The following is a 23,662-nucleotide window of genomic DNA, read 5'->3' as shown; positions in this document are numbered from 1 at the left end:
CCTACCATCTATCCTCCAGGACTAACATATCAACTTTCACTCGATGTAGGGCTGTCGCTTATTACAGGACAATGAAAAAGCATTTAGTAGAACTTTTTCTTCAATAACAGTATAGACATACTGTAGGTTGGCCTATTGAATTGTAGAACATTGAACAGATAAACTTTGACTCAAAATAGGGGTGGGCTTATCGCAGGAAAATGAAATTGTTAGCATTCCTAATACACATGCTGGGCTTATTACCAGACATAGGGTGGGCTTATTACCAGACATGGAACTAATTTCTGGAAAAAGAAGGACAGATGAAATATTATTTTGTTTTATTTTCATTGTATTTCAATGTTATAGTTTTTCAGGGTGTGTGCTATTTTTTTAACAATTTTATATTGAACAGGTGCCCTTGTCCATAACAACAATTACATAGCATATTACTGTGGACACACATACTAGTTGAGCTACCAGCATAATACTTGACCTGCTGGAGGTGCTTCAACAGGTTAAAACTGGTTCAAAAACAGGGAGCTCTCTCTCTCTCTCATGGAGCTCATTATCCCAGGTGCTTTAATGATGAATTTTGTTTGTGGACAAGCATGACACTAGCCTCAAGCCAGACAGCAATCATAATGAACAAGACCCCGACTGTCCAGCCTATTCTGACCCCTGACCAATGTCCACTGCCTGAGGTGAAAAGGTCACATGTACTTCCTCCTTTGATTGCTCTTTTGTGGAATCTGACATGGAGGCTGACTCAATCCTGTACATGTTTCTGGCGGTAACAAGCAATTTACCAATAAGTGCTGATATTTAATGGTGATTCAGGAAGGACAACTGAACACACCATACTTCCATCCCAAAATGTCATGTCCCCTTAGTCTTTGATATCTTGTGTTGCTATTCAAAAAAAGTCCAAACAACATGGAGTTTGTCATGATAAGATGGTGGCCCCTAGGCCGGCTGTATTAATTTCAAACTGTAACAGAACAACTCCCCAGAGGGAACTGGTTCAATCTGGCAGTTAATCTAATTTCCACAAAAATTCAGCCATTTCCTCTTCAAATCAATATTGGTAGGATTCAAACCCAACACACTGTGAATGTGAAAATTAACTTTGGTTTCTGGGGGGTGGAAGGGGAATATACTTTCCTATTTCACAGAAATTCTGTAACCATTATTGTTTCGTTTCCAAACCCTTTCAATGTGATTTATGCAGGTAGATGACATGCAGACCTTTTGTACATTTTACAATTCAGACTCATACAAATGAAAAATGCAGACTTCAAGAATCTGTACTGTTCTTGGGCAGAAAACTGCATGATCATGTACCACATTGATGTATTGATGCTGGTATACGACTTCAATATTGAATTTAGCATAACTACAAACTTCAAATGAAGCTTCTTATTACAATTTGTACTTTTTAAATGAAGTTTACATAGTGATCTGAACTTGACATAATCATGCCCAAAACCGGGAAATTTTTGTGTCATTTTCAACAGTTTTGGTAATTTGTTGCATTTGGATGGTTGCACAAAACAGGTATATATACTAAAGACAAGTTGTGGATAACTCTGTATAAACTAATTAAGTCACAAGTTGTTGGACTTTATGGTACATTAGTACCAATCATCGTTAGAAAAACTGGAATATGTACTGAGCCTTAATTTGACAGAATCTGAAAGTTCATCTGCTTGGGAAAATAAATCTGTCTGAGAAATTTAAGATTGAAATTCAAGAGAATCAGGGACCAAATATCGGCCCGGAATATCAGCCCCTGAAATACCCTAAATAAGTCCCTGAAAGAGCAATGACCCCTTTTACAACTGTAAAGTTTAGTATCAAGCTTGGAGAGGACTTACTTAATTGTGAACCACATCTAGATCACTATTATTATATTATAAAAGTGATGATTCTGCAAAAAGAGGAAGGGGGCTTATTCAATTTGTAGTCATGGGCTTAATTGTGTCTAAATACGGTAAATTATATTACACATAGGAAGAAACTGTGCCCACTTAACAAAGAAGCATGACATGTCAATTCCACAAGACACTGGGCCTGCTCTCTACCAGAAGTCAGGATTGATGTCTCTGTGTTTTGTGAACAATCAAATCAAGATAAAACTCTTTTATCAGATTAAGCCTATATACCCAGGCCCAGGCCCCTATAAACAAACGGGGCTGTGTCAGTTCCCTTGTCCCCCGACAGGATCCCAATAATCCAATAGTCAGTCTAATTTCTCACAGTTCCCAGTCTGTCTTCAACACAATGATAAGGGTGGAAAGATTTTTATTTTTTCAATGCTTTCTTTCCTGTAACTATTTGCTCGAGAAAACTTTGACACTTTTTTGATGACAAAGGATGTCTTTGTTTTTACATAGCACCTGTGTGTTTTAAGTAACAAGATTGTAAAGTTTTGATCAGGTGAGGATTTCTAATTACAAGACATGGTAAAATTTACACAGCATATTTATATATCTACCGAAATATATGGTGACCCACATATGACCAACCACAAACACACTGACACCTAATATAACTCTAAAGACTTCAATCACACATTCTGTCCTATAAGGTGTGTGTATACTACTTCTAACCAAAATATATAAGTCCTGCCTACATACTTCAAATAACTCTAAATTTTTCTACCACATGTAGTTGAATTATTTAAATTGAAGCATCTAATCTTCTTCCAAACAATTGAAAAAAAAAACTTTCTTTTTTTCAATAAACTTTAAAATATTGTTGGGTTTTTTTAATTTGACAACAAAACTTTTTTCAGTTTAATTAAGCAAAATAATCTTATATTCATTTTTTCAATACTTCTTGAGGCCATCTAATTTGTAAAACACGTTTATGTATAGAGTGGAATGAACCAGCTGATTTTTACGGCTGTACATGTATACTGGGAATTGATCTGACCTAGGTATTTATAGAAGGAAGGGCCATTTTATCAACTGTCATTAGTAAAAATATCTCAGGCTAAAGTATGTACATAGTTTTCTCCAAGTTGCCATTAAAACCAGCTAATGGGAAGTACAAAACTAGCCATTTTTTTCCCAGTGTTATTTAAACACACCCTAAAATCTATCAACTGGTAGACTTTAAAGTTCACAGAGCCTGGAAATAAATCATTTAACCCTCAACCCACCCTATTGTAGTTTCTTTGATAATCTTTCCTTAGATCAAATGATATACATTTTGCAATTTGAATCAACTCTAACCTTCCTTTCGATTACTCAACAAGTGCTATTAAATGTACCAAACTCCTTCATGGAATTCTAAAGGTCTTATTTGCTTAACAACTCCATTTTTATTTCTCTTAAACCGTCTGCACAGTAAAATAGCAATGATCACAAATTTAGATAACTACCACTAAGCCATATGGAAAACACATCAACAAACCAGAGGGTGTGAAGAGGATTGCTGGAAGGCCTGGCCGTTCCATCAGGTTGATCACCCCCTCCCGTGTGAGACCCAGGTACATAGCTATCTATCGTAGCCCAGTTCTACATGCCACAGAGAATTCCAAGTCTATGTCCGACATTTCATTTGCCAGAATTCAGCTAACATCTGTTAAACTCCCTTGAAAAAAACTGTTTTGATAGTGTATATTAGATATCTAGTAGAAGTCTCCCTCCTACCATCAGCCTATATAACTATATAATTTAGACGTAGGGGCCGTGATAGCTCAGCCAGTTAGGCCCCTGGCCACATTATCTCAGGTGAGGATCTGAGGTGACTGGTTCCACGCTCCCTACCTGTGTCATTTGTGGTTTTTTGGGAAGCTGAGAGACGGGCTGGTCTATGCTGGTGTGGTTGTACATGTGCCCTTGTGCAAGGCACTCTCCCCTAATTACTCTGGATGGCATGCGAAGGGCCTCTTGTATGTTATTCATTGAGGTAGTCACCAACTACTACAAGGAGACCCATCTTCTTAATGACCCTGGCAGTTCACAGGACAATAAACCAAGCAAACAAACAAACTTTAGCTTAGCTTATCGTTTGGATCTACATGCATATAGTATAGTACTGCTCCCCATCTAGTCCTACATCTTCAGCATACATAAATAGCTACCTTCTGATCCCTACCCACAAATAGACAATACCTACACCTTAAGACCACACACAGACTATTCATACACCTTTAACTACACATATACAGCCTATTCCTACACCTTCAGCCTACACAAAAAACATATTTCTACATATTCAGACTATTCACAAACATCCTACACCTACACTTTAATAGGCCTACATATAACCTCTTCAGCCTTATACTCATGCTCCTTAGACCAACTCAAGCAGCCTATATTATTGCTCCTTAGACCAACTCAAGCAGCCTATATTATTGCTCCTTAGACCAACTCAAGCAGCCTATATTATTGTTCCTTAGGCCTGTATGCACAGTAACAGCCTATATTATTGTTCCTTAGGCCTGTATGCGCAGTAACAGCCTATATTATTGTTCCTTAGGCCTGTATGCGCAGTAACAGCCTATATTATTGTTCCTTAGGCCTGTATGCGCAGTAACAGCCTATATTATTGTTCCTTAGGCCTGTATGCACAGTAACAGACTATATTATTGTTCCTTAGGCCTGTATGCGCAGTAACAGCCTATATTATTGTTCCTTAGGCCTGTATGCACAGTAACAGACTATATTATTATTCCTTAGGCCTGTATGCGCAGTAACAGCCTATATTATTGTTCCTTAGGCCTGTATGCACAGTAATAGCCTATATTATTGTTCCTTAGGCCTGTATGCACAGTAACGGCCTATATTATTGCTCCTTAGGCCTGTATGCGCAGTAACGGCCTATATTCTTGCCCTATTCCTGCATCTTCTGTCTGTCCTTCCTAATCATTTGGACCTCTATCTTGTTTAACTGTCGTATTTGTGATTTTTTATGAGCCTAATTGTAGAGGTAAAACATGTCATTAAAATGCTCAGAGAAAAAAAACACTGAAAAGTTTGAGTGCCCTCCCGGTGTTGTGTGTCTTCCCCAGGTCTTATCAATGGCTGCCATACCTGGCCTTCAGCTCGTCTTTTTACAGGTGTATAAAAGTTCAAATGTAATTAACTTCGTCGTACACATAAACTGAGAACTGTAGAGACTAGGGAACCCTTATTTCCTGAACCCAGCAGGGCTAGGAAGGCAAGGATACATTGGTTTTGTTCATCCAATCAGGAAGTTATTTAGGCCAATTGCAATTCACCAAAAATATAATCATTATGACTTAATCATACTTTAGCTTGAAGTATGTTTGTTATTCATGTAAAATACTGAACTAAAAAACAATTAAATCTACTAAAATCATATTCCATTTATCAAAATATTTTGAAAAATTAAAATTTGATATTTAACTAGTAAAATTGATCTGTTAAACAAGTACCTTACAATAAGAACTAAAACTGCCTCATCTTTGTGCAGTACATGGTGAAATAGCGCCTAGACACAGCTGCAGGCATATCCTAATGCATATAATTCAGACACGTACCCCAACATACTGAGCGGTTTGATCTTCCCGCAGCATTATAATAAACAGGAGTCCATTTTTGTTTTATTGTCTGACATACACTATATCTGCTTTTTTACTTTCAGTGATGGCTTCAGCACTTGTGGTTAGCATATTGCAAGTAAAATTTGGGAATCCATCGCTATTTGACATAATTATATTAGCTGTTGCAAAAACTCTTTTTTTTTCACAGACCAGATACATACTTCCAGTATCATTTCTCCCGAAACTCTCAGAAAACATGTTCCTGATTATCACACAGCCATTATGAAGTATGAATACATATGTGTGTTAGGGTACCTCAGACAAAAACTGGACTACATGTGTGTTGTATATTAGTTCATCTGAATTTTCATACCTGCATGCATGGGGGAAATAAACCTCAGTTGTATATACAGTGAATACACAACTACAACATACAGTCTCGTTCCTCTCAGTCATGTACAATAGTGAATACACAACTACAACATACAGCCACAATTTAATATTTTATCGTACAATGTACATGTATCTCTTTCCACCAATAACCGACATAAACAAAACCATATTTCTAACTCGAAATCCTTGAGGGTAATATATATATATGAACAATTAAAAAATAGATTGGCATCAAGACCTTTGAAAAAGTGCACAGAAAATAGGACCAGGTGTTTCTGAAGGGTTAGCATCTTCTGCTTCATCAACAGTACCCACCATGCAAATCTAGGTAAACCCAGGTTTAATCACATTCTCAGAATAAGAACTTGTTGGTGACAATTGTGGTATCATTATATTTATTATAATTAGACATATCAACAAGTATCAAATTCATCTGAATACATTATACATACGAAAGAAAATATTTCCAAATGAGAGTAAGTTAATGCCTACATATGTGAAAATATGTCTATAATATATTATCAATACTGTATGCTTACATATACAACTGCTATCAAGAAGGAGTACATGTGATATGGGTATCACAGGATTGTCATAAAACAGAACAGAGTTGGGTAGTTATACAGCTAGGTAGAGTAGAGCATTTGATAAAGGCCATGCAGCATTTATAGTGATAGCAGTTCGATGGTCACCAAATGTACAAATTAATATATCAACACTCATGTTCTGCACCTCTCTCACACTGTGCATGTGAGAAGAAGCTACATAGTACATATATTAACAAGAGATCCCAGAGGGATCTTGGCGCCCACCATTGAATGATCTTCATAGGTTCCATGTCAGATTGATCTTTTCTCTACTTTTCCCTTCATTTTACTAATCTGTGCAAATTGAGACATCCCTCCAGTACTTTTCAAACAAGAGAATCCTAGCTATATAAGAAATTTGAGATTTAACGATAATGGCTGTTTGTTTGCCAGGTTGTTTTCAGGACAGACTGGTCCAAAAATGCAATACAAGGGACCAAGGGGAACCTACTTATGAAATTTGAGAAAGATCCATTCAGTACTTTGAGAAATAGAGATAACAAACTTCAATTGTCAAAATCGAAGATGGCGGTCTGTCGGCCATATTGTTTTCCAATTGATCTCAAAATGCAATAAGCATAACGAGGCACCAAGGGGAACCTCCATATGAAATTTGAGAAAGATCCCTTCAGTACTTTCTCAAAAATATCGATAACAAACTTCAATTGTCAAAATCCAAGATGGCTGCCTGTCGGCCATGTTATTTTCAGATTGGTCTCAAAATGCAATATGCATAACAAGGCACCAAGGGAAACTTACATATGAAATTTGAGAAAGATCCCTTAAATACTTTCTCAGAAATAGTGATAACAAACTTCAATTGTCAAAATCCAAGATGGCTGCCTGTCGGCCATGTTGTTTTCAGATTGGTCTCAAAACGCTATATGCATATCTAGGCACCAAGGGAAACCTACATATGAAATTTGAGAAAGATCCCTTAAATACTTTCTCAGAATTAGCGATAACAAACTTCAATTGTCAAAATCCAAGATGGCTGCCTGTCGGCCATGTTGTTTTCTGATTGGTCTCAAAATGCAATATGCATAACTAGGCACCAAGGGGAGCCTACATATGAAATTTGAGAAAGATCCCTTCAGTACTTTCTCAGAAATAGCGATAACAAACTTCAATTGTCAAAATCCAAGATGGCTGCCTGTCGGCCATGTTGTTTTCCGATTGGTCTCAAAACGCAATATGCATAACTAAGCACCAAGGGAAACCTACATGTGAAATTTGAGAAAGATCCCTTCAGTACTTTCTCAGAAATAGCGATAACAAACTTCAATTGTCAAAATCCAAGATGGCTGCCTGTCGGCCATGTTGTTTTCCGATAGGTCTCAAAAAGCAATATGCATAACTAGGCACCAAGGGGAACCTACATGTGAAATTTGAGAAAGATCCCTTCAGCACTTTCTCAGAAATAGCGATAACAAACTTCAATTATCAAAATCCAAGATGGCTGCCTGTCGGCCATGTTGAATTCCGATTGGTCTCAAAATGCAATATGCATAACTAGGCACCAAGGGGAACCTACATGTGAAATTTGAGAAAGATCCCTTCAGTACTTTCTCAGAAATAGCGATAACAAACTTCAATTATCAAAATCCAAGATGGCTGCCTGTCGGCCATGTTGTTTTCCGATTGGTCTCAAAATGCAATATGCATAACTAGGCACCAAGGGGAACCTACATGTGAAATTTGAGAAAGATCCCTTCAGCCCTTTCTCAGAAATAGCGATAACAAACTTCAATTGTCAAAATCCAAGATGGCTGCCTGTCGGCCATGTTGTTTTCCGATTGGTCTCAAAAAGCAATATGCATAACTAGACACCAAGGGGAGCTTACATATGAATTTTGAGAAAGATCCCTTCAGTACTTTCTCAGAAATAGCGATAACAAACTTCAATTATCAAAATCCAAGATGGCTGCCTGTCGGCCATGTTGAATTCCGATTGGTCTCAAAATGCAATATGCATAACTAGGCACCAAGGGGAACCTACATGTGAAATTTGAGAAAGATCCCTTCAGTACTTTCTCAGAAATAGCGATAACAAACTTCAATTATCAAAATCCAAGATGGCTGCCTGTCGGCCATGTTGAATTCCGATTGGTCTCAAAATGCAATATGCATAACTAGGCACCAAGGGGAACCTACATGTGAAATTTGAGAAAGATCCCTTCAGTACTTTCTCAGAAATAGCGATAACAAACTTCAATTATCAAAATCCAAGATGGCTGCCTGTCGGCCATGTTGTTTTCCGATTGGTCTCAAAATGCAATATGCATAACTAGACACCAAGGGGAGCTTACATATGAAATTTGAGAAAGATCCCTTCAGTACTTTCTCAGAAATAGCGATAACAAACTTCAATTGTCAAAATCCAAGATGGCTGCCTGTCGGCCATGTTGTTTTCCGATTGGTCTCAAAATGCAATATGCATAACTAGGCACCAAGGGGAACCCACATATGAAATTTGAGAAAGATCCCTTCAGTACTTTCTGAGGATTAGCGATAACAAGAATTGTTTACGGACGGAGGGACGGACGGACGGACGGAGGGACGGACGGACGGAGGGACGGACGGACGACGGACCACGGACGCAGGGCGATTTGAATAGCCCACCATCTGATGATGGTGGGCTAAAAATATATAACGCATCATAGAGCCGTGAATGCCACTGCTACCTATACTTATACTACCATTTAAACATTCTCACCTTTCTGTAATTGTATAATAAGTCATTATTACAATATATCTGTTACAACAATGGTAGCGTGTAGTGTCGTCATTGGCCCTTTATCAACTGTGTAACCCCAGTTTTATCCTGGCTTAGCCAGCGTGTAATGCTCACTTCTCCAGGACAATAAATTCGAGTTGGGTTCATAGACAACTTGCTTCTCCATGGGTGTCAATATGACACTTCCTTTGTCGAGTTACACACAATTACACATACACAAAGTGCATTACGGAGAGTATCATGGTATATTATACCCCTTCAATCATAAAGTTACGTTTTAAAGTTAAAAGTTTTGAAGTTCAAAAGATATTTTTTAACATATTTCATGGGGTAATTAATTTCATCTTGCACCCAGAATTGAACCCTGCCTCAGCAATTCTTTTTTTCCCGTGTTCAACTTCTAGAATTACACTGAAAGAAGATGTGGTTTTTACAGTGTCCATTTATACAGGGTTTGAATTGAGCAGGTAGATCTTAAATGATCCCTTGCAATATCGATTCCAGTGCTGAGCTGATACTTAAGTGTACTTATTAGCCAAGCAATGGAATTAAAAGGAGACTGCAGGCTGCTGGCAGAAAAAAAATATGGTGATTAGCTTAAGGTTTTACTTACAATTTACGCAGCATAGACAGTCGATTGAAGGATGCTCGCCTCAGAACAGTAATGGCATTTTTACTCAAGTCACTGAAAAATTCAAAATTTGACATTTTCACTAAAGACATTCTTTTTCAAACCAAAAATACAAATTACCAGGCATTGGCTTATCATATAATTGGATCAATATATTACCAGGGCATATATATATACTGGGCATGTGCATATAACTGGATCAACATATTACCAGACATCCATGGGCTTGTTATATTTATATAATTACTGGATCAACATATTACTAAACATGAGCTTATCACTGGATTGACATACACTGGGCATGGGCATGTGGTTATTACTGGATCGACATATTACCAGACATGGGCTTATTACTGGATCAACATATTACCAGACATGGGCTTATTACTGGATCAACATATTACCAGACATGGGCTTATTACTGGATCGACATATTACCAGACATGGGCTTATTATATAATTACTGGATCAACATATTACCAGACATGGACTTATCACTGGATCGACATATTACCAGACATGGGCTTATTACTGGATCAACATATTACCAGACATGGGCTTATTACTGGATCAACATATTACCAGACATGGGCTTATTATATAATTACTGGATCAACATATTACCAGACAAGGGCTTATTACTGGATCGACATATTACCAGACAAGGGCTTATTACTGGATCAACATATTACCAGACAAGGGCTTATTACTGGATCGACATATTACCAGACAAGGGCTTGTTATATAATTACTGGATCGACATATTACCAGACAAGGGCTTATTACTGGATCGACATATTACCAGACATGGGCTTATCACTGGATCGACATATTACCAGACAAGGGCTTATTACTGGATCAACATATTACCAGACATGGGCTTATTATATAATTACTGGATCAACATATTACCAGACATGGGCTTATCACTGGATCGACATATTACCAGACATGGGCTTATTACTGGATCAACATATTACCAGACATGGGCTTATTACTGGATCGACATATTACCAGACAAGGGCTTATTACTGGATCGACATATTACCAGACATGGGCTTATTACTGGATCGACATATTACCAGACATGGGCTTATTACTGGATCGACATATTACCAGACATGGGCTTATTACTGGATCGACATATTACCAGACATGTGCTTATTACTGGATCGACATAGCTATATACATGTATTACAGGTATGGGTTTATTACTGGATCAACAATTTTTACAAAGTAATTATATAAGGTTTCTTTTCAAAAAAGAAATGAAGCAAAAATAAGGAAACACACTGAGAACTTGGACTCTTATAATTAATTAATAATAGCTTAAAACAAGCATACTAAACAAGGTGATGTTTTTAATGAAATAATGTTTTGAACTATTTTATAACATGAAATATAGGATAAGAAGATGTATCATTGTTTATAAACACAACAAATCTTGTTTCCTTTATATATATACCACAGCCCAGATCATACTTGATTATGTACACATTTAGGCTATTAATGTCTATAGTAATGTATAATCAGTATTCATTAGAAGGGGGGTCTAGACCTCCAAGAAACTGATGATTATGATGAAAAGACAATGTTTGGTATGACAAAACAATAACATGCATATATGAATTGATCAATAAGATTTTAATTAGAAGTATATGTACAATAAATAGGTAGTGTCAAATTAGTTCCAAAACACTTCCTCTTAGGCATAAAATCTGTATTTGTCAAAACTGAAAACTTCAACTAAGTAATTAATAACATTTAGAGTTACCTCCCTTTACAATATTTTTATCTTTCATTTGATACGTATACCTTAACTGCATTTTCAGTGATTATTTCCTGGATACTATAATAGCATTGGTGAAGTGTATGTAGGACTATATATATATATACGGTAAACCTCTGACTAGTTCGAACACACGGATAGTTCGAACACACATTTTTTTCTAGAAAATCAATAATTTTTAGCTAGTAATAGTTCAAACTCTGGCTGTTTATAAAACTGACACTATTTCGGATAGTTTGAACATGTCAAATGAAAAACGTAAAGTAAGATATTTTTCCGGCAAACTCCATTGAAAGCTCGCGACGACCCGTTCCCGATGACCAGCCCAGAAAAAATGCCAAGACTTAAATTTGATCAACAGGCACGTTTAGGTTATTAGGTTGTATGCGTGATCATTAGAATGTGTCTGTGATTTAATATATGCCACATATTTTAGCGTTAATTCAGTTTTTTTACATTGCAAAATTCACCACGCATGAAACAGCTGATTGCAAATTTAGGCCCCGACAATGTATAAATAACATGCGATATTTGTATTCGCGCTGTATGGCAAACTAAGAAATCGTCCGTGTATTTTCACATATAACTAGTGTTAACTTAGCATTATGATTATTTAATTGTGACTGGACATCTCTTAAGTATTGCCAATCAAGGTATTACCTGAAAACCTGCAACCTCTAGGTAAGCAGGCCACGCGAGGTGTTGGTTGCGGTAAAGTTGAAAGGATCGGCTGCCCGATCATGCTGAGTGACGTGAAAAGCATTCATATCCAGTCAAAACAATCCACAGGTGTCCTAATTAGTGATGGGATAATTTTGCAGGTATCAAATATGTTTGGTAGATAATATGACTGGGCATATTTAAAAGCAGACATGTTGATGTTCTGACCTAATTTTATCAACATATATCGCCTATATTTACAGTAGTGCTTTCGTAAACGCAACAGGTTATGTAGACTAGTGCTTTTGATGTATTAAAGAGACCATTTATTACAATAATATAGCGATAGATTCTGATTCAGATAAAAATATAACCATGCAAAGATTATACTGTACAAATACATGTACTGTGCATGTACTGTTTTGGGGCCTATACTGTAGCTACGCATTGCCCGAGCGGTTTCGCGCAATAACCATCATAATTATTGTGAAATGAAGAACGTTTAACGATCAATTGAATTAAATAAAATACATGTACTATCATTTTACTTACTTATATATAAATGTGCCATTGTTCAGGTCGCCGTTGTTACGTATCAGATTTACGATGGATGTGTTTGTGTCTAATGATTTAACTCTGCCGAGATTTTCGCCGATATCGACTCAGATAGTTCGAACTCAAGCTTATTTCCTGAAGCATAATTTCGAATAATTTGAACAGGTTCGTCAATATTCATTTAATTTTGTTCGAAACTAACCGGAGGTTTACCGTATATATATATAGCAGCTTATATAAATTGAGTTTGATTCCTGAAATTTGTTTTACTATTTCCTATGGGTTTTTTCTTTATAAAGCTAGAAATGAATTGAAAATAGCTAGGTTTTATGGAATATAATACAACACCAGTACACATAACACAATATATATAACAGCACCTGATATTATTGCCTGATGATGGTTTTGTTGTGGATTGGTTTAGTATAGGTTGTGTATATGTTTATGATTGTCCTGCAGACTCACAATGAAGGGCTTGGCTTATTATAGGACAATGAAATAAAAGGCATGGTAATTCTAGATCTAACAGCAACAACTACAGATATGGGTGGGCTCAGTACAGGCTTAATGTTGAAAAAAATATGGTAACGTTTTATTTATATCCGTCACCATCAAGAACAATGGTACTTGTAAGATTTTTAATGGATTATTTTTTTAATTCTACAAATTAAAAACAATTTTTTTTTTGCACAAAATAATTCTACAGAGAGTTTAGCACTATGTCAACCTTCTTCAGTTAGATATATTCTGTATATGGAACAATGTGTATTCCTCTAGGTATGTGTGTTGTCTCGCTACAGGGCCATCAATCTAGACACAGCGATTAATTACAGAGTCTTCCTAACAATGATATACATTACAGGCCACACACATAACAATGTGGCAATGTTACCTAGACAATATACTACAACATCTGTATACCTGGACAGGTGAGAAATCGAAGGGGCCAGGTAAAGTCTCCAACATTACAACATGTATTACCTAACAATAGCGTATGTTGCTCATGATGTTCATGTATAAAATCAATTAACATGGAATTCTCCTTCAGTCTAATGATTTACCTGTGTACCTGACCACACCTGTGTACATTATCCATACACCTGTAACGAGGTTACATGACACCTTTTCTCAGACTCAGTAACTAAATCAGTGCTTCGTTCTCTCCTTACCGTTAATTGTGCATGTTAAGCTATATAGATACATAAGTTTATTTCTAAATATGCATCTTTTTCCATAATATCTTTTTTTTACAATGAAAATAACAGGATCCTTTTGAAAATGATATGCAGAGTTGCACCTGCGTAGGTTAGATGTCTCTGAGGTAACACATTAATTTACAATACATTGTAAACAACATGATTGTTACACACTTCAGGGTTTTTAATGGACAGGTATTCATTTATAAATGTAAATATATATTTCTGTGCCATATTTTTATGCTGTCATGGAAGAGATGCATGAACTTATCAAACTGGAAGAGTTGATACAAATATCCCCAATAATGTCTGTCAATGTCATACCAATCAATCAACATAAACACTTTCAGTACCAAGTTATAATTATATCATCAAAAATGTCAATGCCAGCTATAAAGCTATATATATATCATCAAAAATGTCAATGCCTAACTATATATATATAGCTATATCACTAAAACTAGTACTGTTTATGCCAGCTTTATCATCAACATTGTCAATGCTAGCTATATCATCAACATTGTCAATGCTAGCTATATCATCAACATTGTCAATGCTAGCTATATCATCAACATTGTCAATGCTAGCTATATCATCAACATTGTCAATGCTAGCTATATCATCAACATTGTCAATGCTAGCTATTTATTGTGACCAGAATCTAATATAAAGTACCTGTGCATACCAAGCATGTCTCGTAATTATAATACTAACCGCTGGCATGGGTAAAATGACATACTATAATTCATTGTATTATTTTTATTTAACCTTTAAATCTTGTAAAATCAATATCATAACAAAAACACTTTTGAGGTAGAGGAGGGAAAAACTATGGTAAAAATGTCCCATTGATGCAAAAAAATGAATAAAACATGATACATTGTATATATTTTAATTTTTATTAAGATGAATTGTATGACATTTTTATGTTCTCAGAATGAAATGACAACTTGAATTATATGACTATATCAATAAATAAACTAGACAATTTTGATATGTACCCAAAACGATTACCGGGTAGGTTCCGGAAGCTCTTGTGCTGTCTTGTGTCACATCATGAGCACCTGTGTACCCACACAGGTATGATGTGACATAAACAGGTGCAAGCTATCAAAGGTATTACCCTTTGTACAGGTAAAAAAACATCTATAAAGATTAGCAGTATTATATAAGCTGTACATAATGAAGTTACCAACTGGTACCTGCAGTTTTGTGTTAATTAGACCATAATCCTCATTTCCTGAGCCCTAATAGGGCACCACATGGCATAACCAAGGCTAAGGTTTGGGGGTACCAGAGTGTGCCCGGTAACCTGGGGCTGGCTTCCTATACACTAATGATTGATACATCAACACTATACAATTACATCTCTGCTAATCTCCAACTGTGGGAGTTCCATATCTAGATCTGCAGACTTTCTTAAGATCATATTACATTATACAAAGATTTCCATTCACATTTTATAGAACTTCACAGACAGACCTGCAGCAGACATTGATCAAACATTATGATAGGGGAAACAACCTTGAAGTTTTTTAACCAAATGTTAATTATTTTAGTTCTATACTAGATTGTTTTCATTGAAAGGATATTCTCATTCTCAAAATGTCTATATTGACTGTTGTATGTTGTACCATATCTAATTATACTGTCTATTTGACCCTTTTTAAAATTAGCTGCCTGAAATTTCGAAAAATTCATGGATTTTTTATAATATAATAGAATATTTCTTACAACGATATCGCTAAAACCCAGAATTTGTTACAGACTAAGTGGTCTTGCCAGCAAAAAATGTGGGTAAAGAAAATGTGATGATATATGAATATGGGTAAAGAGAAGGTGATGATATCTATGGGTAAAGAGAAGGTGATGATATCTATATGGGTACAGAGAAGGTGATGATATCTATGGGTAAAGAGAAGGTGATGATATCTATGGGTAAAGAGAAGGTGATGATATCTATGGGTAAAGAGAAGGTGATGATATCTGGGTAAAGAGAAGGTGATGATATCTGGGTAAAGAGGTGGTGATATCTATGGGTAAAGAGAAGGTGATGATATCTATGGGTAAAGAGAAGGTGATGATATCTATGGGTAAAGAGAAGGTGGTGATATCTGGGTAAAGAGAAGGTGATGATATATATGGGTAAAGAGAAGGTGATGATATCTATGGGTAAAGAGAAGGTGATGATATCTATATGGGTAAAGAGGTGATGATATCTATATGGGTAAAGAGAAGGTGATGATATCTATGGGTAAAGAGAAGGTGATGATATCTATGGGTAAAGAGAAGGTGATGATATCTATGGGTAAAGAGAAGGTGATGATATCTATATGGGTAAAGAAGTGATGATATATATGGGTAAAGAGAAGGTGATGATATCTATATGGGTAAAGAGAAGGTGATGATATATATGGGTAAAGAGAAGGTGATGATATATATGGGTAAAGAGAAAGTGATGATATCTATGGGTAAAGAGAAGGTGATGATATATATGGGTAAAGAGAAGGTGATGATATCTATGGGTAAAGAGAAGGTGATGATATATATGGGTAAAGAGAAGGTGATGATATATATGGGTAAAGAGAAGGTGATGATATCTATATGGGTAAAGAGAAGGTGATGATATATATGGGTAAAGAGAAGGTGATGATATCTATGGGTAAAGAGAAGGTGATGATATATATGGGTAAAGAGAAGGTGATGATATCTATGGGTAAAGAGAAGGTGATGATATATATGGGTAAAGAGAAGGTGATGATATCTATATGGGTAAAGAGAAGGTGATGATATCTATGGGTAAAGAAGTGATGATATCTGGGTAAAGAGAAGGTGATGATATATATATGGGTAAAGAGAAGGTGATGATATCTGGGTAAAGAGAAGGTGGTGATATCTATGGGTGGAAAAAAAGATGATGATATCTAATCTATGGGTAAAAAATATTCCGAACTAATACACAACAGTTTCCTTTCTCATGAAATCAGTTGTTCTTGACCTAGTCCTTTAAAATCCACTGCATTTCAATGTCAGCCATACAAAAAAAACTCTATGTAAAAAAAGATATCAGAAATCTGAAGTTTATTTTTGTTAGAAATCTGAAGTTTATTTTTGTAAGATGTGAATCATGCTTCTGGAGGTGTGTTTATATAGTTCCTACAGATGTTAGCAATGACTGTGTGTGAATCTCTCCCTTCCATCTTCGGACTAAAGGGTTGCCCTCCTTCACCGTGTGCTCTTCACTGCACACACACAGTTACAAAGCTATAAACTCTGTACACAATACTGGGCTAGCTGTGGTTGATTATGTGGAAATTATATGGAAAGGTATAGTTGGAAAAAATAATGAATACCAGCAGGTATATATATATGTAGCAAGATAATATTTTTTTACTAAATTATGTCTCAAATAGCTTAATACAAATGATCACTAGTAATATGGCTGTTACATGTATTTTTATGTAGTCCTATATAATGCAGATCCACAAGAAAAACAATTATTTCTACAGTTCTCAGAGACTTTACATAAAATGAAACAGGAATGTGGCATTATTCCAAAGTGATTTAATTTTGGATATAAAGAATGCAATCTAATTATTATTTTTTTAATTCTAGCAGAATGTATGCATGTGGATACCAATTGAAAGTTACTCATTATCCTCGTAAAACTGAAGATTAAATTTCAATGCTGACCTCAGGAAGACAACTTTATAAAACCACAGCACATAGTTTTTTTTGTTTTTGTTTTTTTTTGTAGTTAACACCAAAATAAGAAATAACTTCCACTGAAAGGAAATCAAGTGTTCATTACCAAAGTACCAACATAAATCCCTGACCTGGAATGGTACCATAAGATTTCAGAATAAAATCAAGTGTGTCCGAATCCATACAAGTGTAGAATTCAATCAGTGCTACAATATAAAGGCACAGCACAGCTGATGATGACATTGGAAATGGTTACAAATTCAATGCACTGTCCGTTTCCAGGGACAGGAAGGGGTTTAATATGGTATGAAAAAAAAGCTGTTTTAATAATCAGTCTGTAATTACAATTGATTATGATGTTATATCTTGTTTATAAAAATGTTTTCTGTCACTCCATTGAATTTAATAGGTGAATGTGACAGATTAAAGCTGTTAAATTTATTTAAATATGTCATTTAGAGATGTAGTATTAGAGTATATTGTCTCCTTGTTTAATCAATCACTAAATATTTCCATACTTACATAATAACTGTATCAAGCGGGAGACTTTTGATCTGATCTGCTGATGTTATTGGCGACAGATTTTCTGCACAGTTGACTTTGCGTCCCCGTCCTATCCTTGGAGTCTCCCCACTCTTATCATCCTTGGCTTTTAGGGTGATGCATGTGCAGCCCGGGGGACAGGCTTCCACACCCCAAATTACACACAAAATCATCACAATCACCACACATAATAGTGGATATCTCCTAGACAGCATCGGGAGCTGAAGCTCTTTCCTGAGCACAGACATCACTATACTGGACACAATACCAGGGACATTTGTAAATGCTGATGCGGGTAGCTAGCCACTCAACCAATTTATCAATTGATTTATTTCACATTACCTATACATTGTCAAAAATAGTTAAAATTCTACATCTAGTAGAGAATATGCTGCAGAAAAACGTCTTTATCCACATAACATGTTCCTAATGCACAATGGCTTTATCCCAATACACACAAGACTCACGCTCTAAGACTTACACATTCTATGTTAGAAAATACATTCACTTAGAACAGAAACAGCTCTTTAGTTTGCTAATTCACAAATTACGATAGCAGTTTATGAGCTTGAAGTGCTGAGAACACGGGGCCCATCTAACGCACAAAGATCCGTTACAAGGCCCCGACTACTCTAATACACAAGATCGATGTTTACAAACAATGAATATAAAATGAAATATTGGAATTACATTATTTTATCTACAAATAGTCAAGGATGGGAGTATGGATCTAAAAGAATATCATCGTAAAACCACTTAGAGTGCACCATGAACTGTGAGTGATGAACGAAGCTAGGCTACAACAGAAAGAATATCTGCACCGGCTGCCTGTAAAAACCTCGTACACTAAAATCCAGTGTGCGCTGGTTGATATTTCCGGTGTTCTAGCTCCATTTTGAACACGATCTTTAAATCTGAGAATCGGGATAATTCCTTGTACCTACACAGTCATAATCAGCTCATATAAATTCCTCTTTTACAACAGAATACACCGAAAACCAACAATCTTAATCCTTCCACAAACAAAACATGCCCCTCAGTAGGCCATCTTGGTTTACGAACGTGACGTCACAGATGCTATTTTAAACTTTCTCTTTGGAGAGCACCGACTGAAAAAGGCGAATCATTGGGGCATGAACTGCATGGGAGGGATGGGGGATGGCGGGTAGGGGGAAATCACACGACAAAGTTATGTTTTATTTACTTTATCTAAGTTATAACAAATGTTTCACCGATAACAAACAACACTATCAATTGTTATTCCTGAGACGTACATGTATACATATAAAGCATGTCTATATTAGAAAAGGTTTTAGGATAAGTTATAATCCATTTAGTGAGAGAGGGTAACGTATTTAAACATCATGGTGGGTGGTATCTACTAATGGAACCTATTTATGTATTAAGTAGATCTACCAGTTATAAATTGGTACTGTTATTATCATCATGAATAGGAAACTAAAAAAGAATAATAAAATGAATGTTTTGCGGACAAGTATAGGTCTGTAATGTCGGAGAAAACTAGATTTAGAGTAAAGAAAATATTAAAGAGGTAAGCATGCCAGATATCTAGCTATACATTTAGAATATGGTCTGTCGACATGTACATGCACCCACTTAGTCATAATACCGGTTATTTTACATAGAAGACATGTTAAATTGATGCACTTCATTTTTCGTGATAAGACTTGGCATTTAATTATAACATCATAACGGTTAATTACTGTTTTAACCAAAAGAACTGCTATTTTGAAAACAAAGGTACCTCGATAGGTTATGCCAGTGACAACTGCTGTCGCTTTAATGTTTGTTTTCGCCCGAGAGTAGAAATGGCTCATGTCTTCTATTTTTTATATTGTTAAATTAATTTGTGACAGTGGAACCCGTGGCATACAAACTGATAAAAATCCATCAGATTCTACGTGGTAGAGGATACGCCACATATCCCCGCTCTGTACTAATTATCTTATCTAATTATTTTATTGCAAAGTTCTTTGATGAATAATTTATTTAGACATCTGTGTATTTATTGCTATGATATGGAGGATGCTTTTTGGAGAGAAAATTAAAACATTTTTGTTTAGATAAAACATCGTCTTTTTTTTCTTTTTTTTTTATAATAACCTCAACATTTTCTCCTATTTAAGTGGAGATAAAATCAAAGTATCATTTATTCGTAGACATACTTAGTAGTTTCAGTGCCAAATACCGGATACAATTAACACGTGTCTGCTAACCCTCTCGGTTTTAGGGTGAACCTCCATATTTTCATCTTATTTCATAGATATAAAATTGAAGTACACGTTTTCATAACTTCAAAATCACAATAAGTCTACCAGAAAGCACAGTTAATATATGAATCGTTATCAAAAAGTGTTTGTTTGTTTAAAATTTCAAAATTTGAATGTGTACAATCTCCAAATCTTGCAGCATATATAGATATGATAACACAATGAACGTGTGTGTGGTTTACAAACATCTGCACAAATAACAACGAAGGGATATAAAGTTGAATACAAAAGTGAACGAAAACTGAGAGGGGAAAAAGGAAAGAAATCTTAAGAGTCTAATTGAAAAGGACTTCAACACACAAACAATGGAAATTTACCCACAACCAAATAAATCCAAACCTAATTATTACGCTCATCGGAGTACAACAATTCACGGAGCAAAAAGTTTAATTCTTGATAAACACATGATACACGTGATTCAGCGGAACAACCCAGAAACCCAAGAAAAATGTGCCATCTCGAAAGATATGGACAGAGTCTTATTTGAAAAATATGTAGTTTGAGATGGTTTGTATTCAAGTTGTATTCAACGTAATTAACTCTCTCTCTTTTTTTTTATATATATGTCTCATACTAGTAAAATAACAAAATAGTATGTAATCAAGAGTATTAACCTAATTCTCATAAAATATTAATTTAGCTCAAGGATTCCATTGTTTTTGGGAAAGATCATAAAATGTTTAGTTTTCGCTATTGATAACTACACAGCGTTTTGAGGGACGTTTGATGTCCTTAATTATACTGTATACGATTTCATGTACATAGTATATTTGATGTTAGTATCATAGTTTAACATACATGGATAAATTCAAATATACAGTGGAGAAATATGGACGACTGCCTATTGTGAAAAACTTTCTTCTACGACCGATTATTTTCGCGGCTGTATGACCATCTATAACTGTGAAATGATAAGAGTCTGGCGTTGTTTTGTTTCCGTATAGGAGAACTAACATACGAGTTAGTTTAGGTTTGGGATATCATAGGATACCCTATCAACCATGAATGTCCTAAATTCGGTGTTGAGTGACGATATTAAAATTTTACAGATATTAAATGCTCATTGTTTTCTGTATACATTGTGGAATGTTTAAACAGCGAGAGATATTCAATGTTGATGCATAACAATGTAAAATGCTCATTGAGATAATGTGTGGCGATCGAGGAATTCAAAACGTTAAATGGTCAGTGTTGAAGCCACTGTTTGTGTCTATTCTCTCTAAACACCTAGTCTAGACACCCGTCCTCATATAACACTGGCTGTGGGTGTCTCCCTAGACACCCGTCCTCATACAACAATGGCCTGTTGATGTCTCCCTAGACACCCGTCCTCATACAACAATGGCCGTTGATGTCCCCCTAGACACCCGTCCTCAAACAACACTGGCTGTTGGTGTCTCCCTAGACACCCGTCCTCATACAACACTGGTTGGTGATGTCTCCCTAGACACCCGTCCTCAAACAACACTGGCTGTTGGTGTCTCCCTAGACACCCGTCCTCAAACAACACTGGCTGTTGGTGTCCCCCTAGACACCCGTCCTCATACAACAATGGCCGTTGATGTCCCCCTAGACACCCGTCCTCAAACAACACTGGCTGTTGGTGTCCCCCTAGACACCCGTCCTCATATAATACTGGCTATTGGTGTCTCCCTAGACACCCGTCCTCAAACAACACTGGCTGTTGATGTCTCCCTAGACACCCGTCCTCATATTACACTGGCTGTTGATGTCTCCCTAGACACCCGTCCTCATACAACACTGGCTGTTGGTGTGTCCCTAGACACCCGTCCTCATACAACACTGGCTGTAGGTGTCTCCCTAGACACCCGTCCTCAAACAACACTGGCTGTTGCTGTCTCCCTAGACACCCGTCCTCATATTACACTGGCTGTTGATGTCTCCCTAGACACCCGTCCTCATATAACACTGGCTGTTGGTGTCTCCCTAGACATCCGTCCTCATACAACAATGGCTGTTGATGTCTCCCTAGACACCCGTCCTCATATAACACTGACTGTTGGTGTCCCCCTAGACATCCGTCCTCATATAACACTGGCTGTTGGTGTCCCCCTAGACACCCGTCCTCATACAACAATGGCTGTTGATGTCTCCCTAGACACCCGTCCTCATATAACACTGGCTGTTGGTGTCTCCCTAGACACCCGTCCTCATACAACACTGGCACTTGGTGTCTCCCTAGACACCCGTCCTCATATAACACTGGCTGTTGGTGTCTCCCTAGACACCCGTCCTCATACAACACTGGCTGTTGATGTCTCCCTAGACACCCGTCCTCATATAACACTGGCTGTTGGTGTCTCCCTAGACACCCGTCCTCATACAACACTGGCTGTTGGTGTCTCCCTAGACACCCGTCCTCATACAACACTAACTGTTAGTGTCCCCTCCTCATGGCACTAACTGTTAGTGTCCCCTCCTCATGGCACTAACTGTTAATGTCCCCTCCTCATGGCACTAACTGTTAATGTCCCCTCCTCATGGCACTAACTGTTAGTGTCCCCTCCTCATGGCACTAACTGTTAATGTCCCCTCCCCATATCACTAACTGTTAGTGTAGCCTCCTCATGGCACTAACTGTTATTGTAGCCTCCTCATGGCACTAACTGTTAGTGTACCCTCCTCGTGGCACTAACTGTTAGTGTACCCTCCTCATGGCACTAACTGTTAGTGTACCCTCCTCATGTCACTAACTGTTAGTGTACCCTCCTCATGGCACTAACTGTTAGTGTACCCTCCTCATGTCACTAACTGTTAATGTACCCTCCTCATGGCACTAACTGTTAGTGTCCCCTCCTCATGGCACTAACTGTTGGTGTACCCTCCTCATGTCACTAACTGTTAGTGTGCCCTCCTCATGGCACTAACTGTTAGTGTAGCCTCCTCATGGCACTAACTGTTAGTGTAGCCTCCTCATGGCACTAACTGTTAGTGTAGCCTCCTCATGGCACTAACTGTTAGTGTAGCCTCCTCATGGCACTAACTGTTAGTGTCCCCTCCTTATGGCACTAACTGTTAGTGTAGCCACCTCATGGCACTAACTGTTAGTGTCCCCTC

The 23,662-nt window shown here is 36.9% G+C and overlaps 1 protein-coding gene across 1 annotated transcript in view; it reads right to left on the bottom strand.

Moving 5' to 3' along the window:
- LOC117339049 (adhesion G protein-coupled receptor A3-like) overlaps positions 1–19,339 on the bottom strand; it is a 118,755-nt gene extending 99,416 nt beyond the window's left edge. Inside the window, exons 1-2 of the mRNA XM_033900414.1 lie at positions 18,273–19,339; positions 9,828–9,899 (exon numbers count right to left, since the gene is read on the bottom strand). Of these exons, the coding sequence (XP_033756305.1) occupies positions 9,828–9,899; positions 18,273–18,541 (341 nt within the window). The 5' untranslated portion in view covers positions 18,542–19,339. The remainder of the gene's footprint in view (positions 1–9,827; positions 9,900–18,272) is intronic.
- Positions 19,340–23,662: the final 4,323 nt, after the last annotated feature.

Source organism: Pecten maximus, chromosome 12, assembly GCF_902652985.1.
Source record: "Pecten maximus chromosome 12, xPecMax1.1, whole genome shotgun sequence".
Classification (NCBI taxonomy): domain Eukaryota; kingdom Metazoa; phylum Mollusca; class Bivalvia; order Pectinida; family Pectinidae; genus Pecten; species Pecten maximus.
Note: the sequence above shows the minus strand (reverse complement) of the source record. Positions and strands in the feature narration are given on the sequence as shown.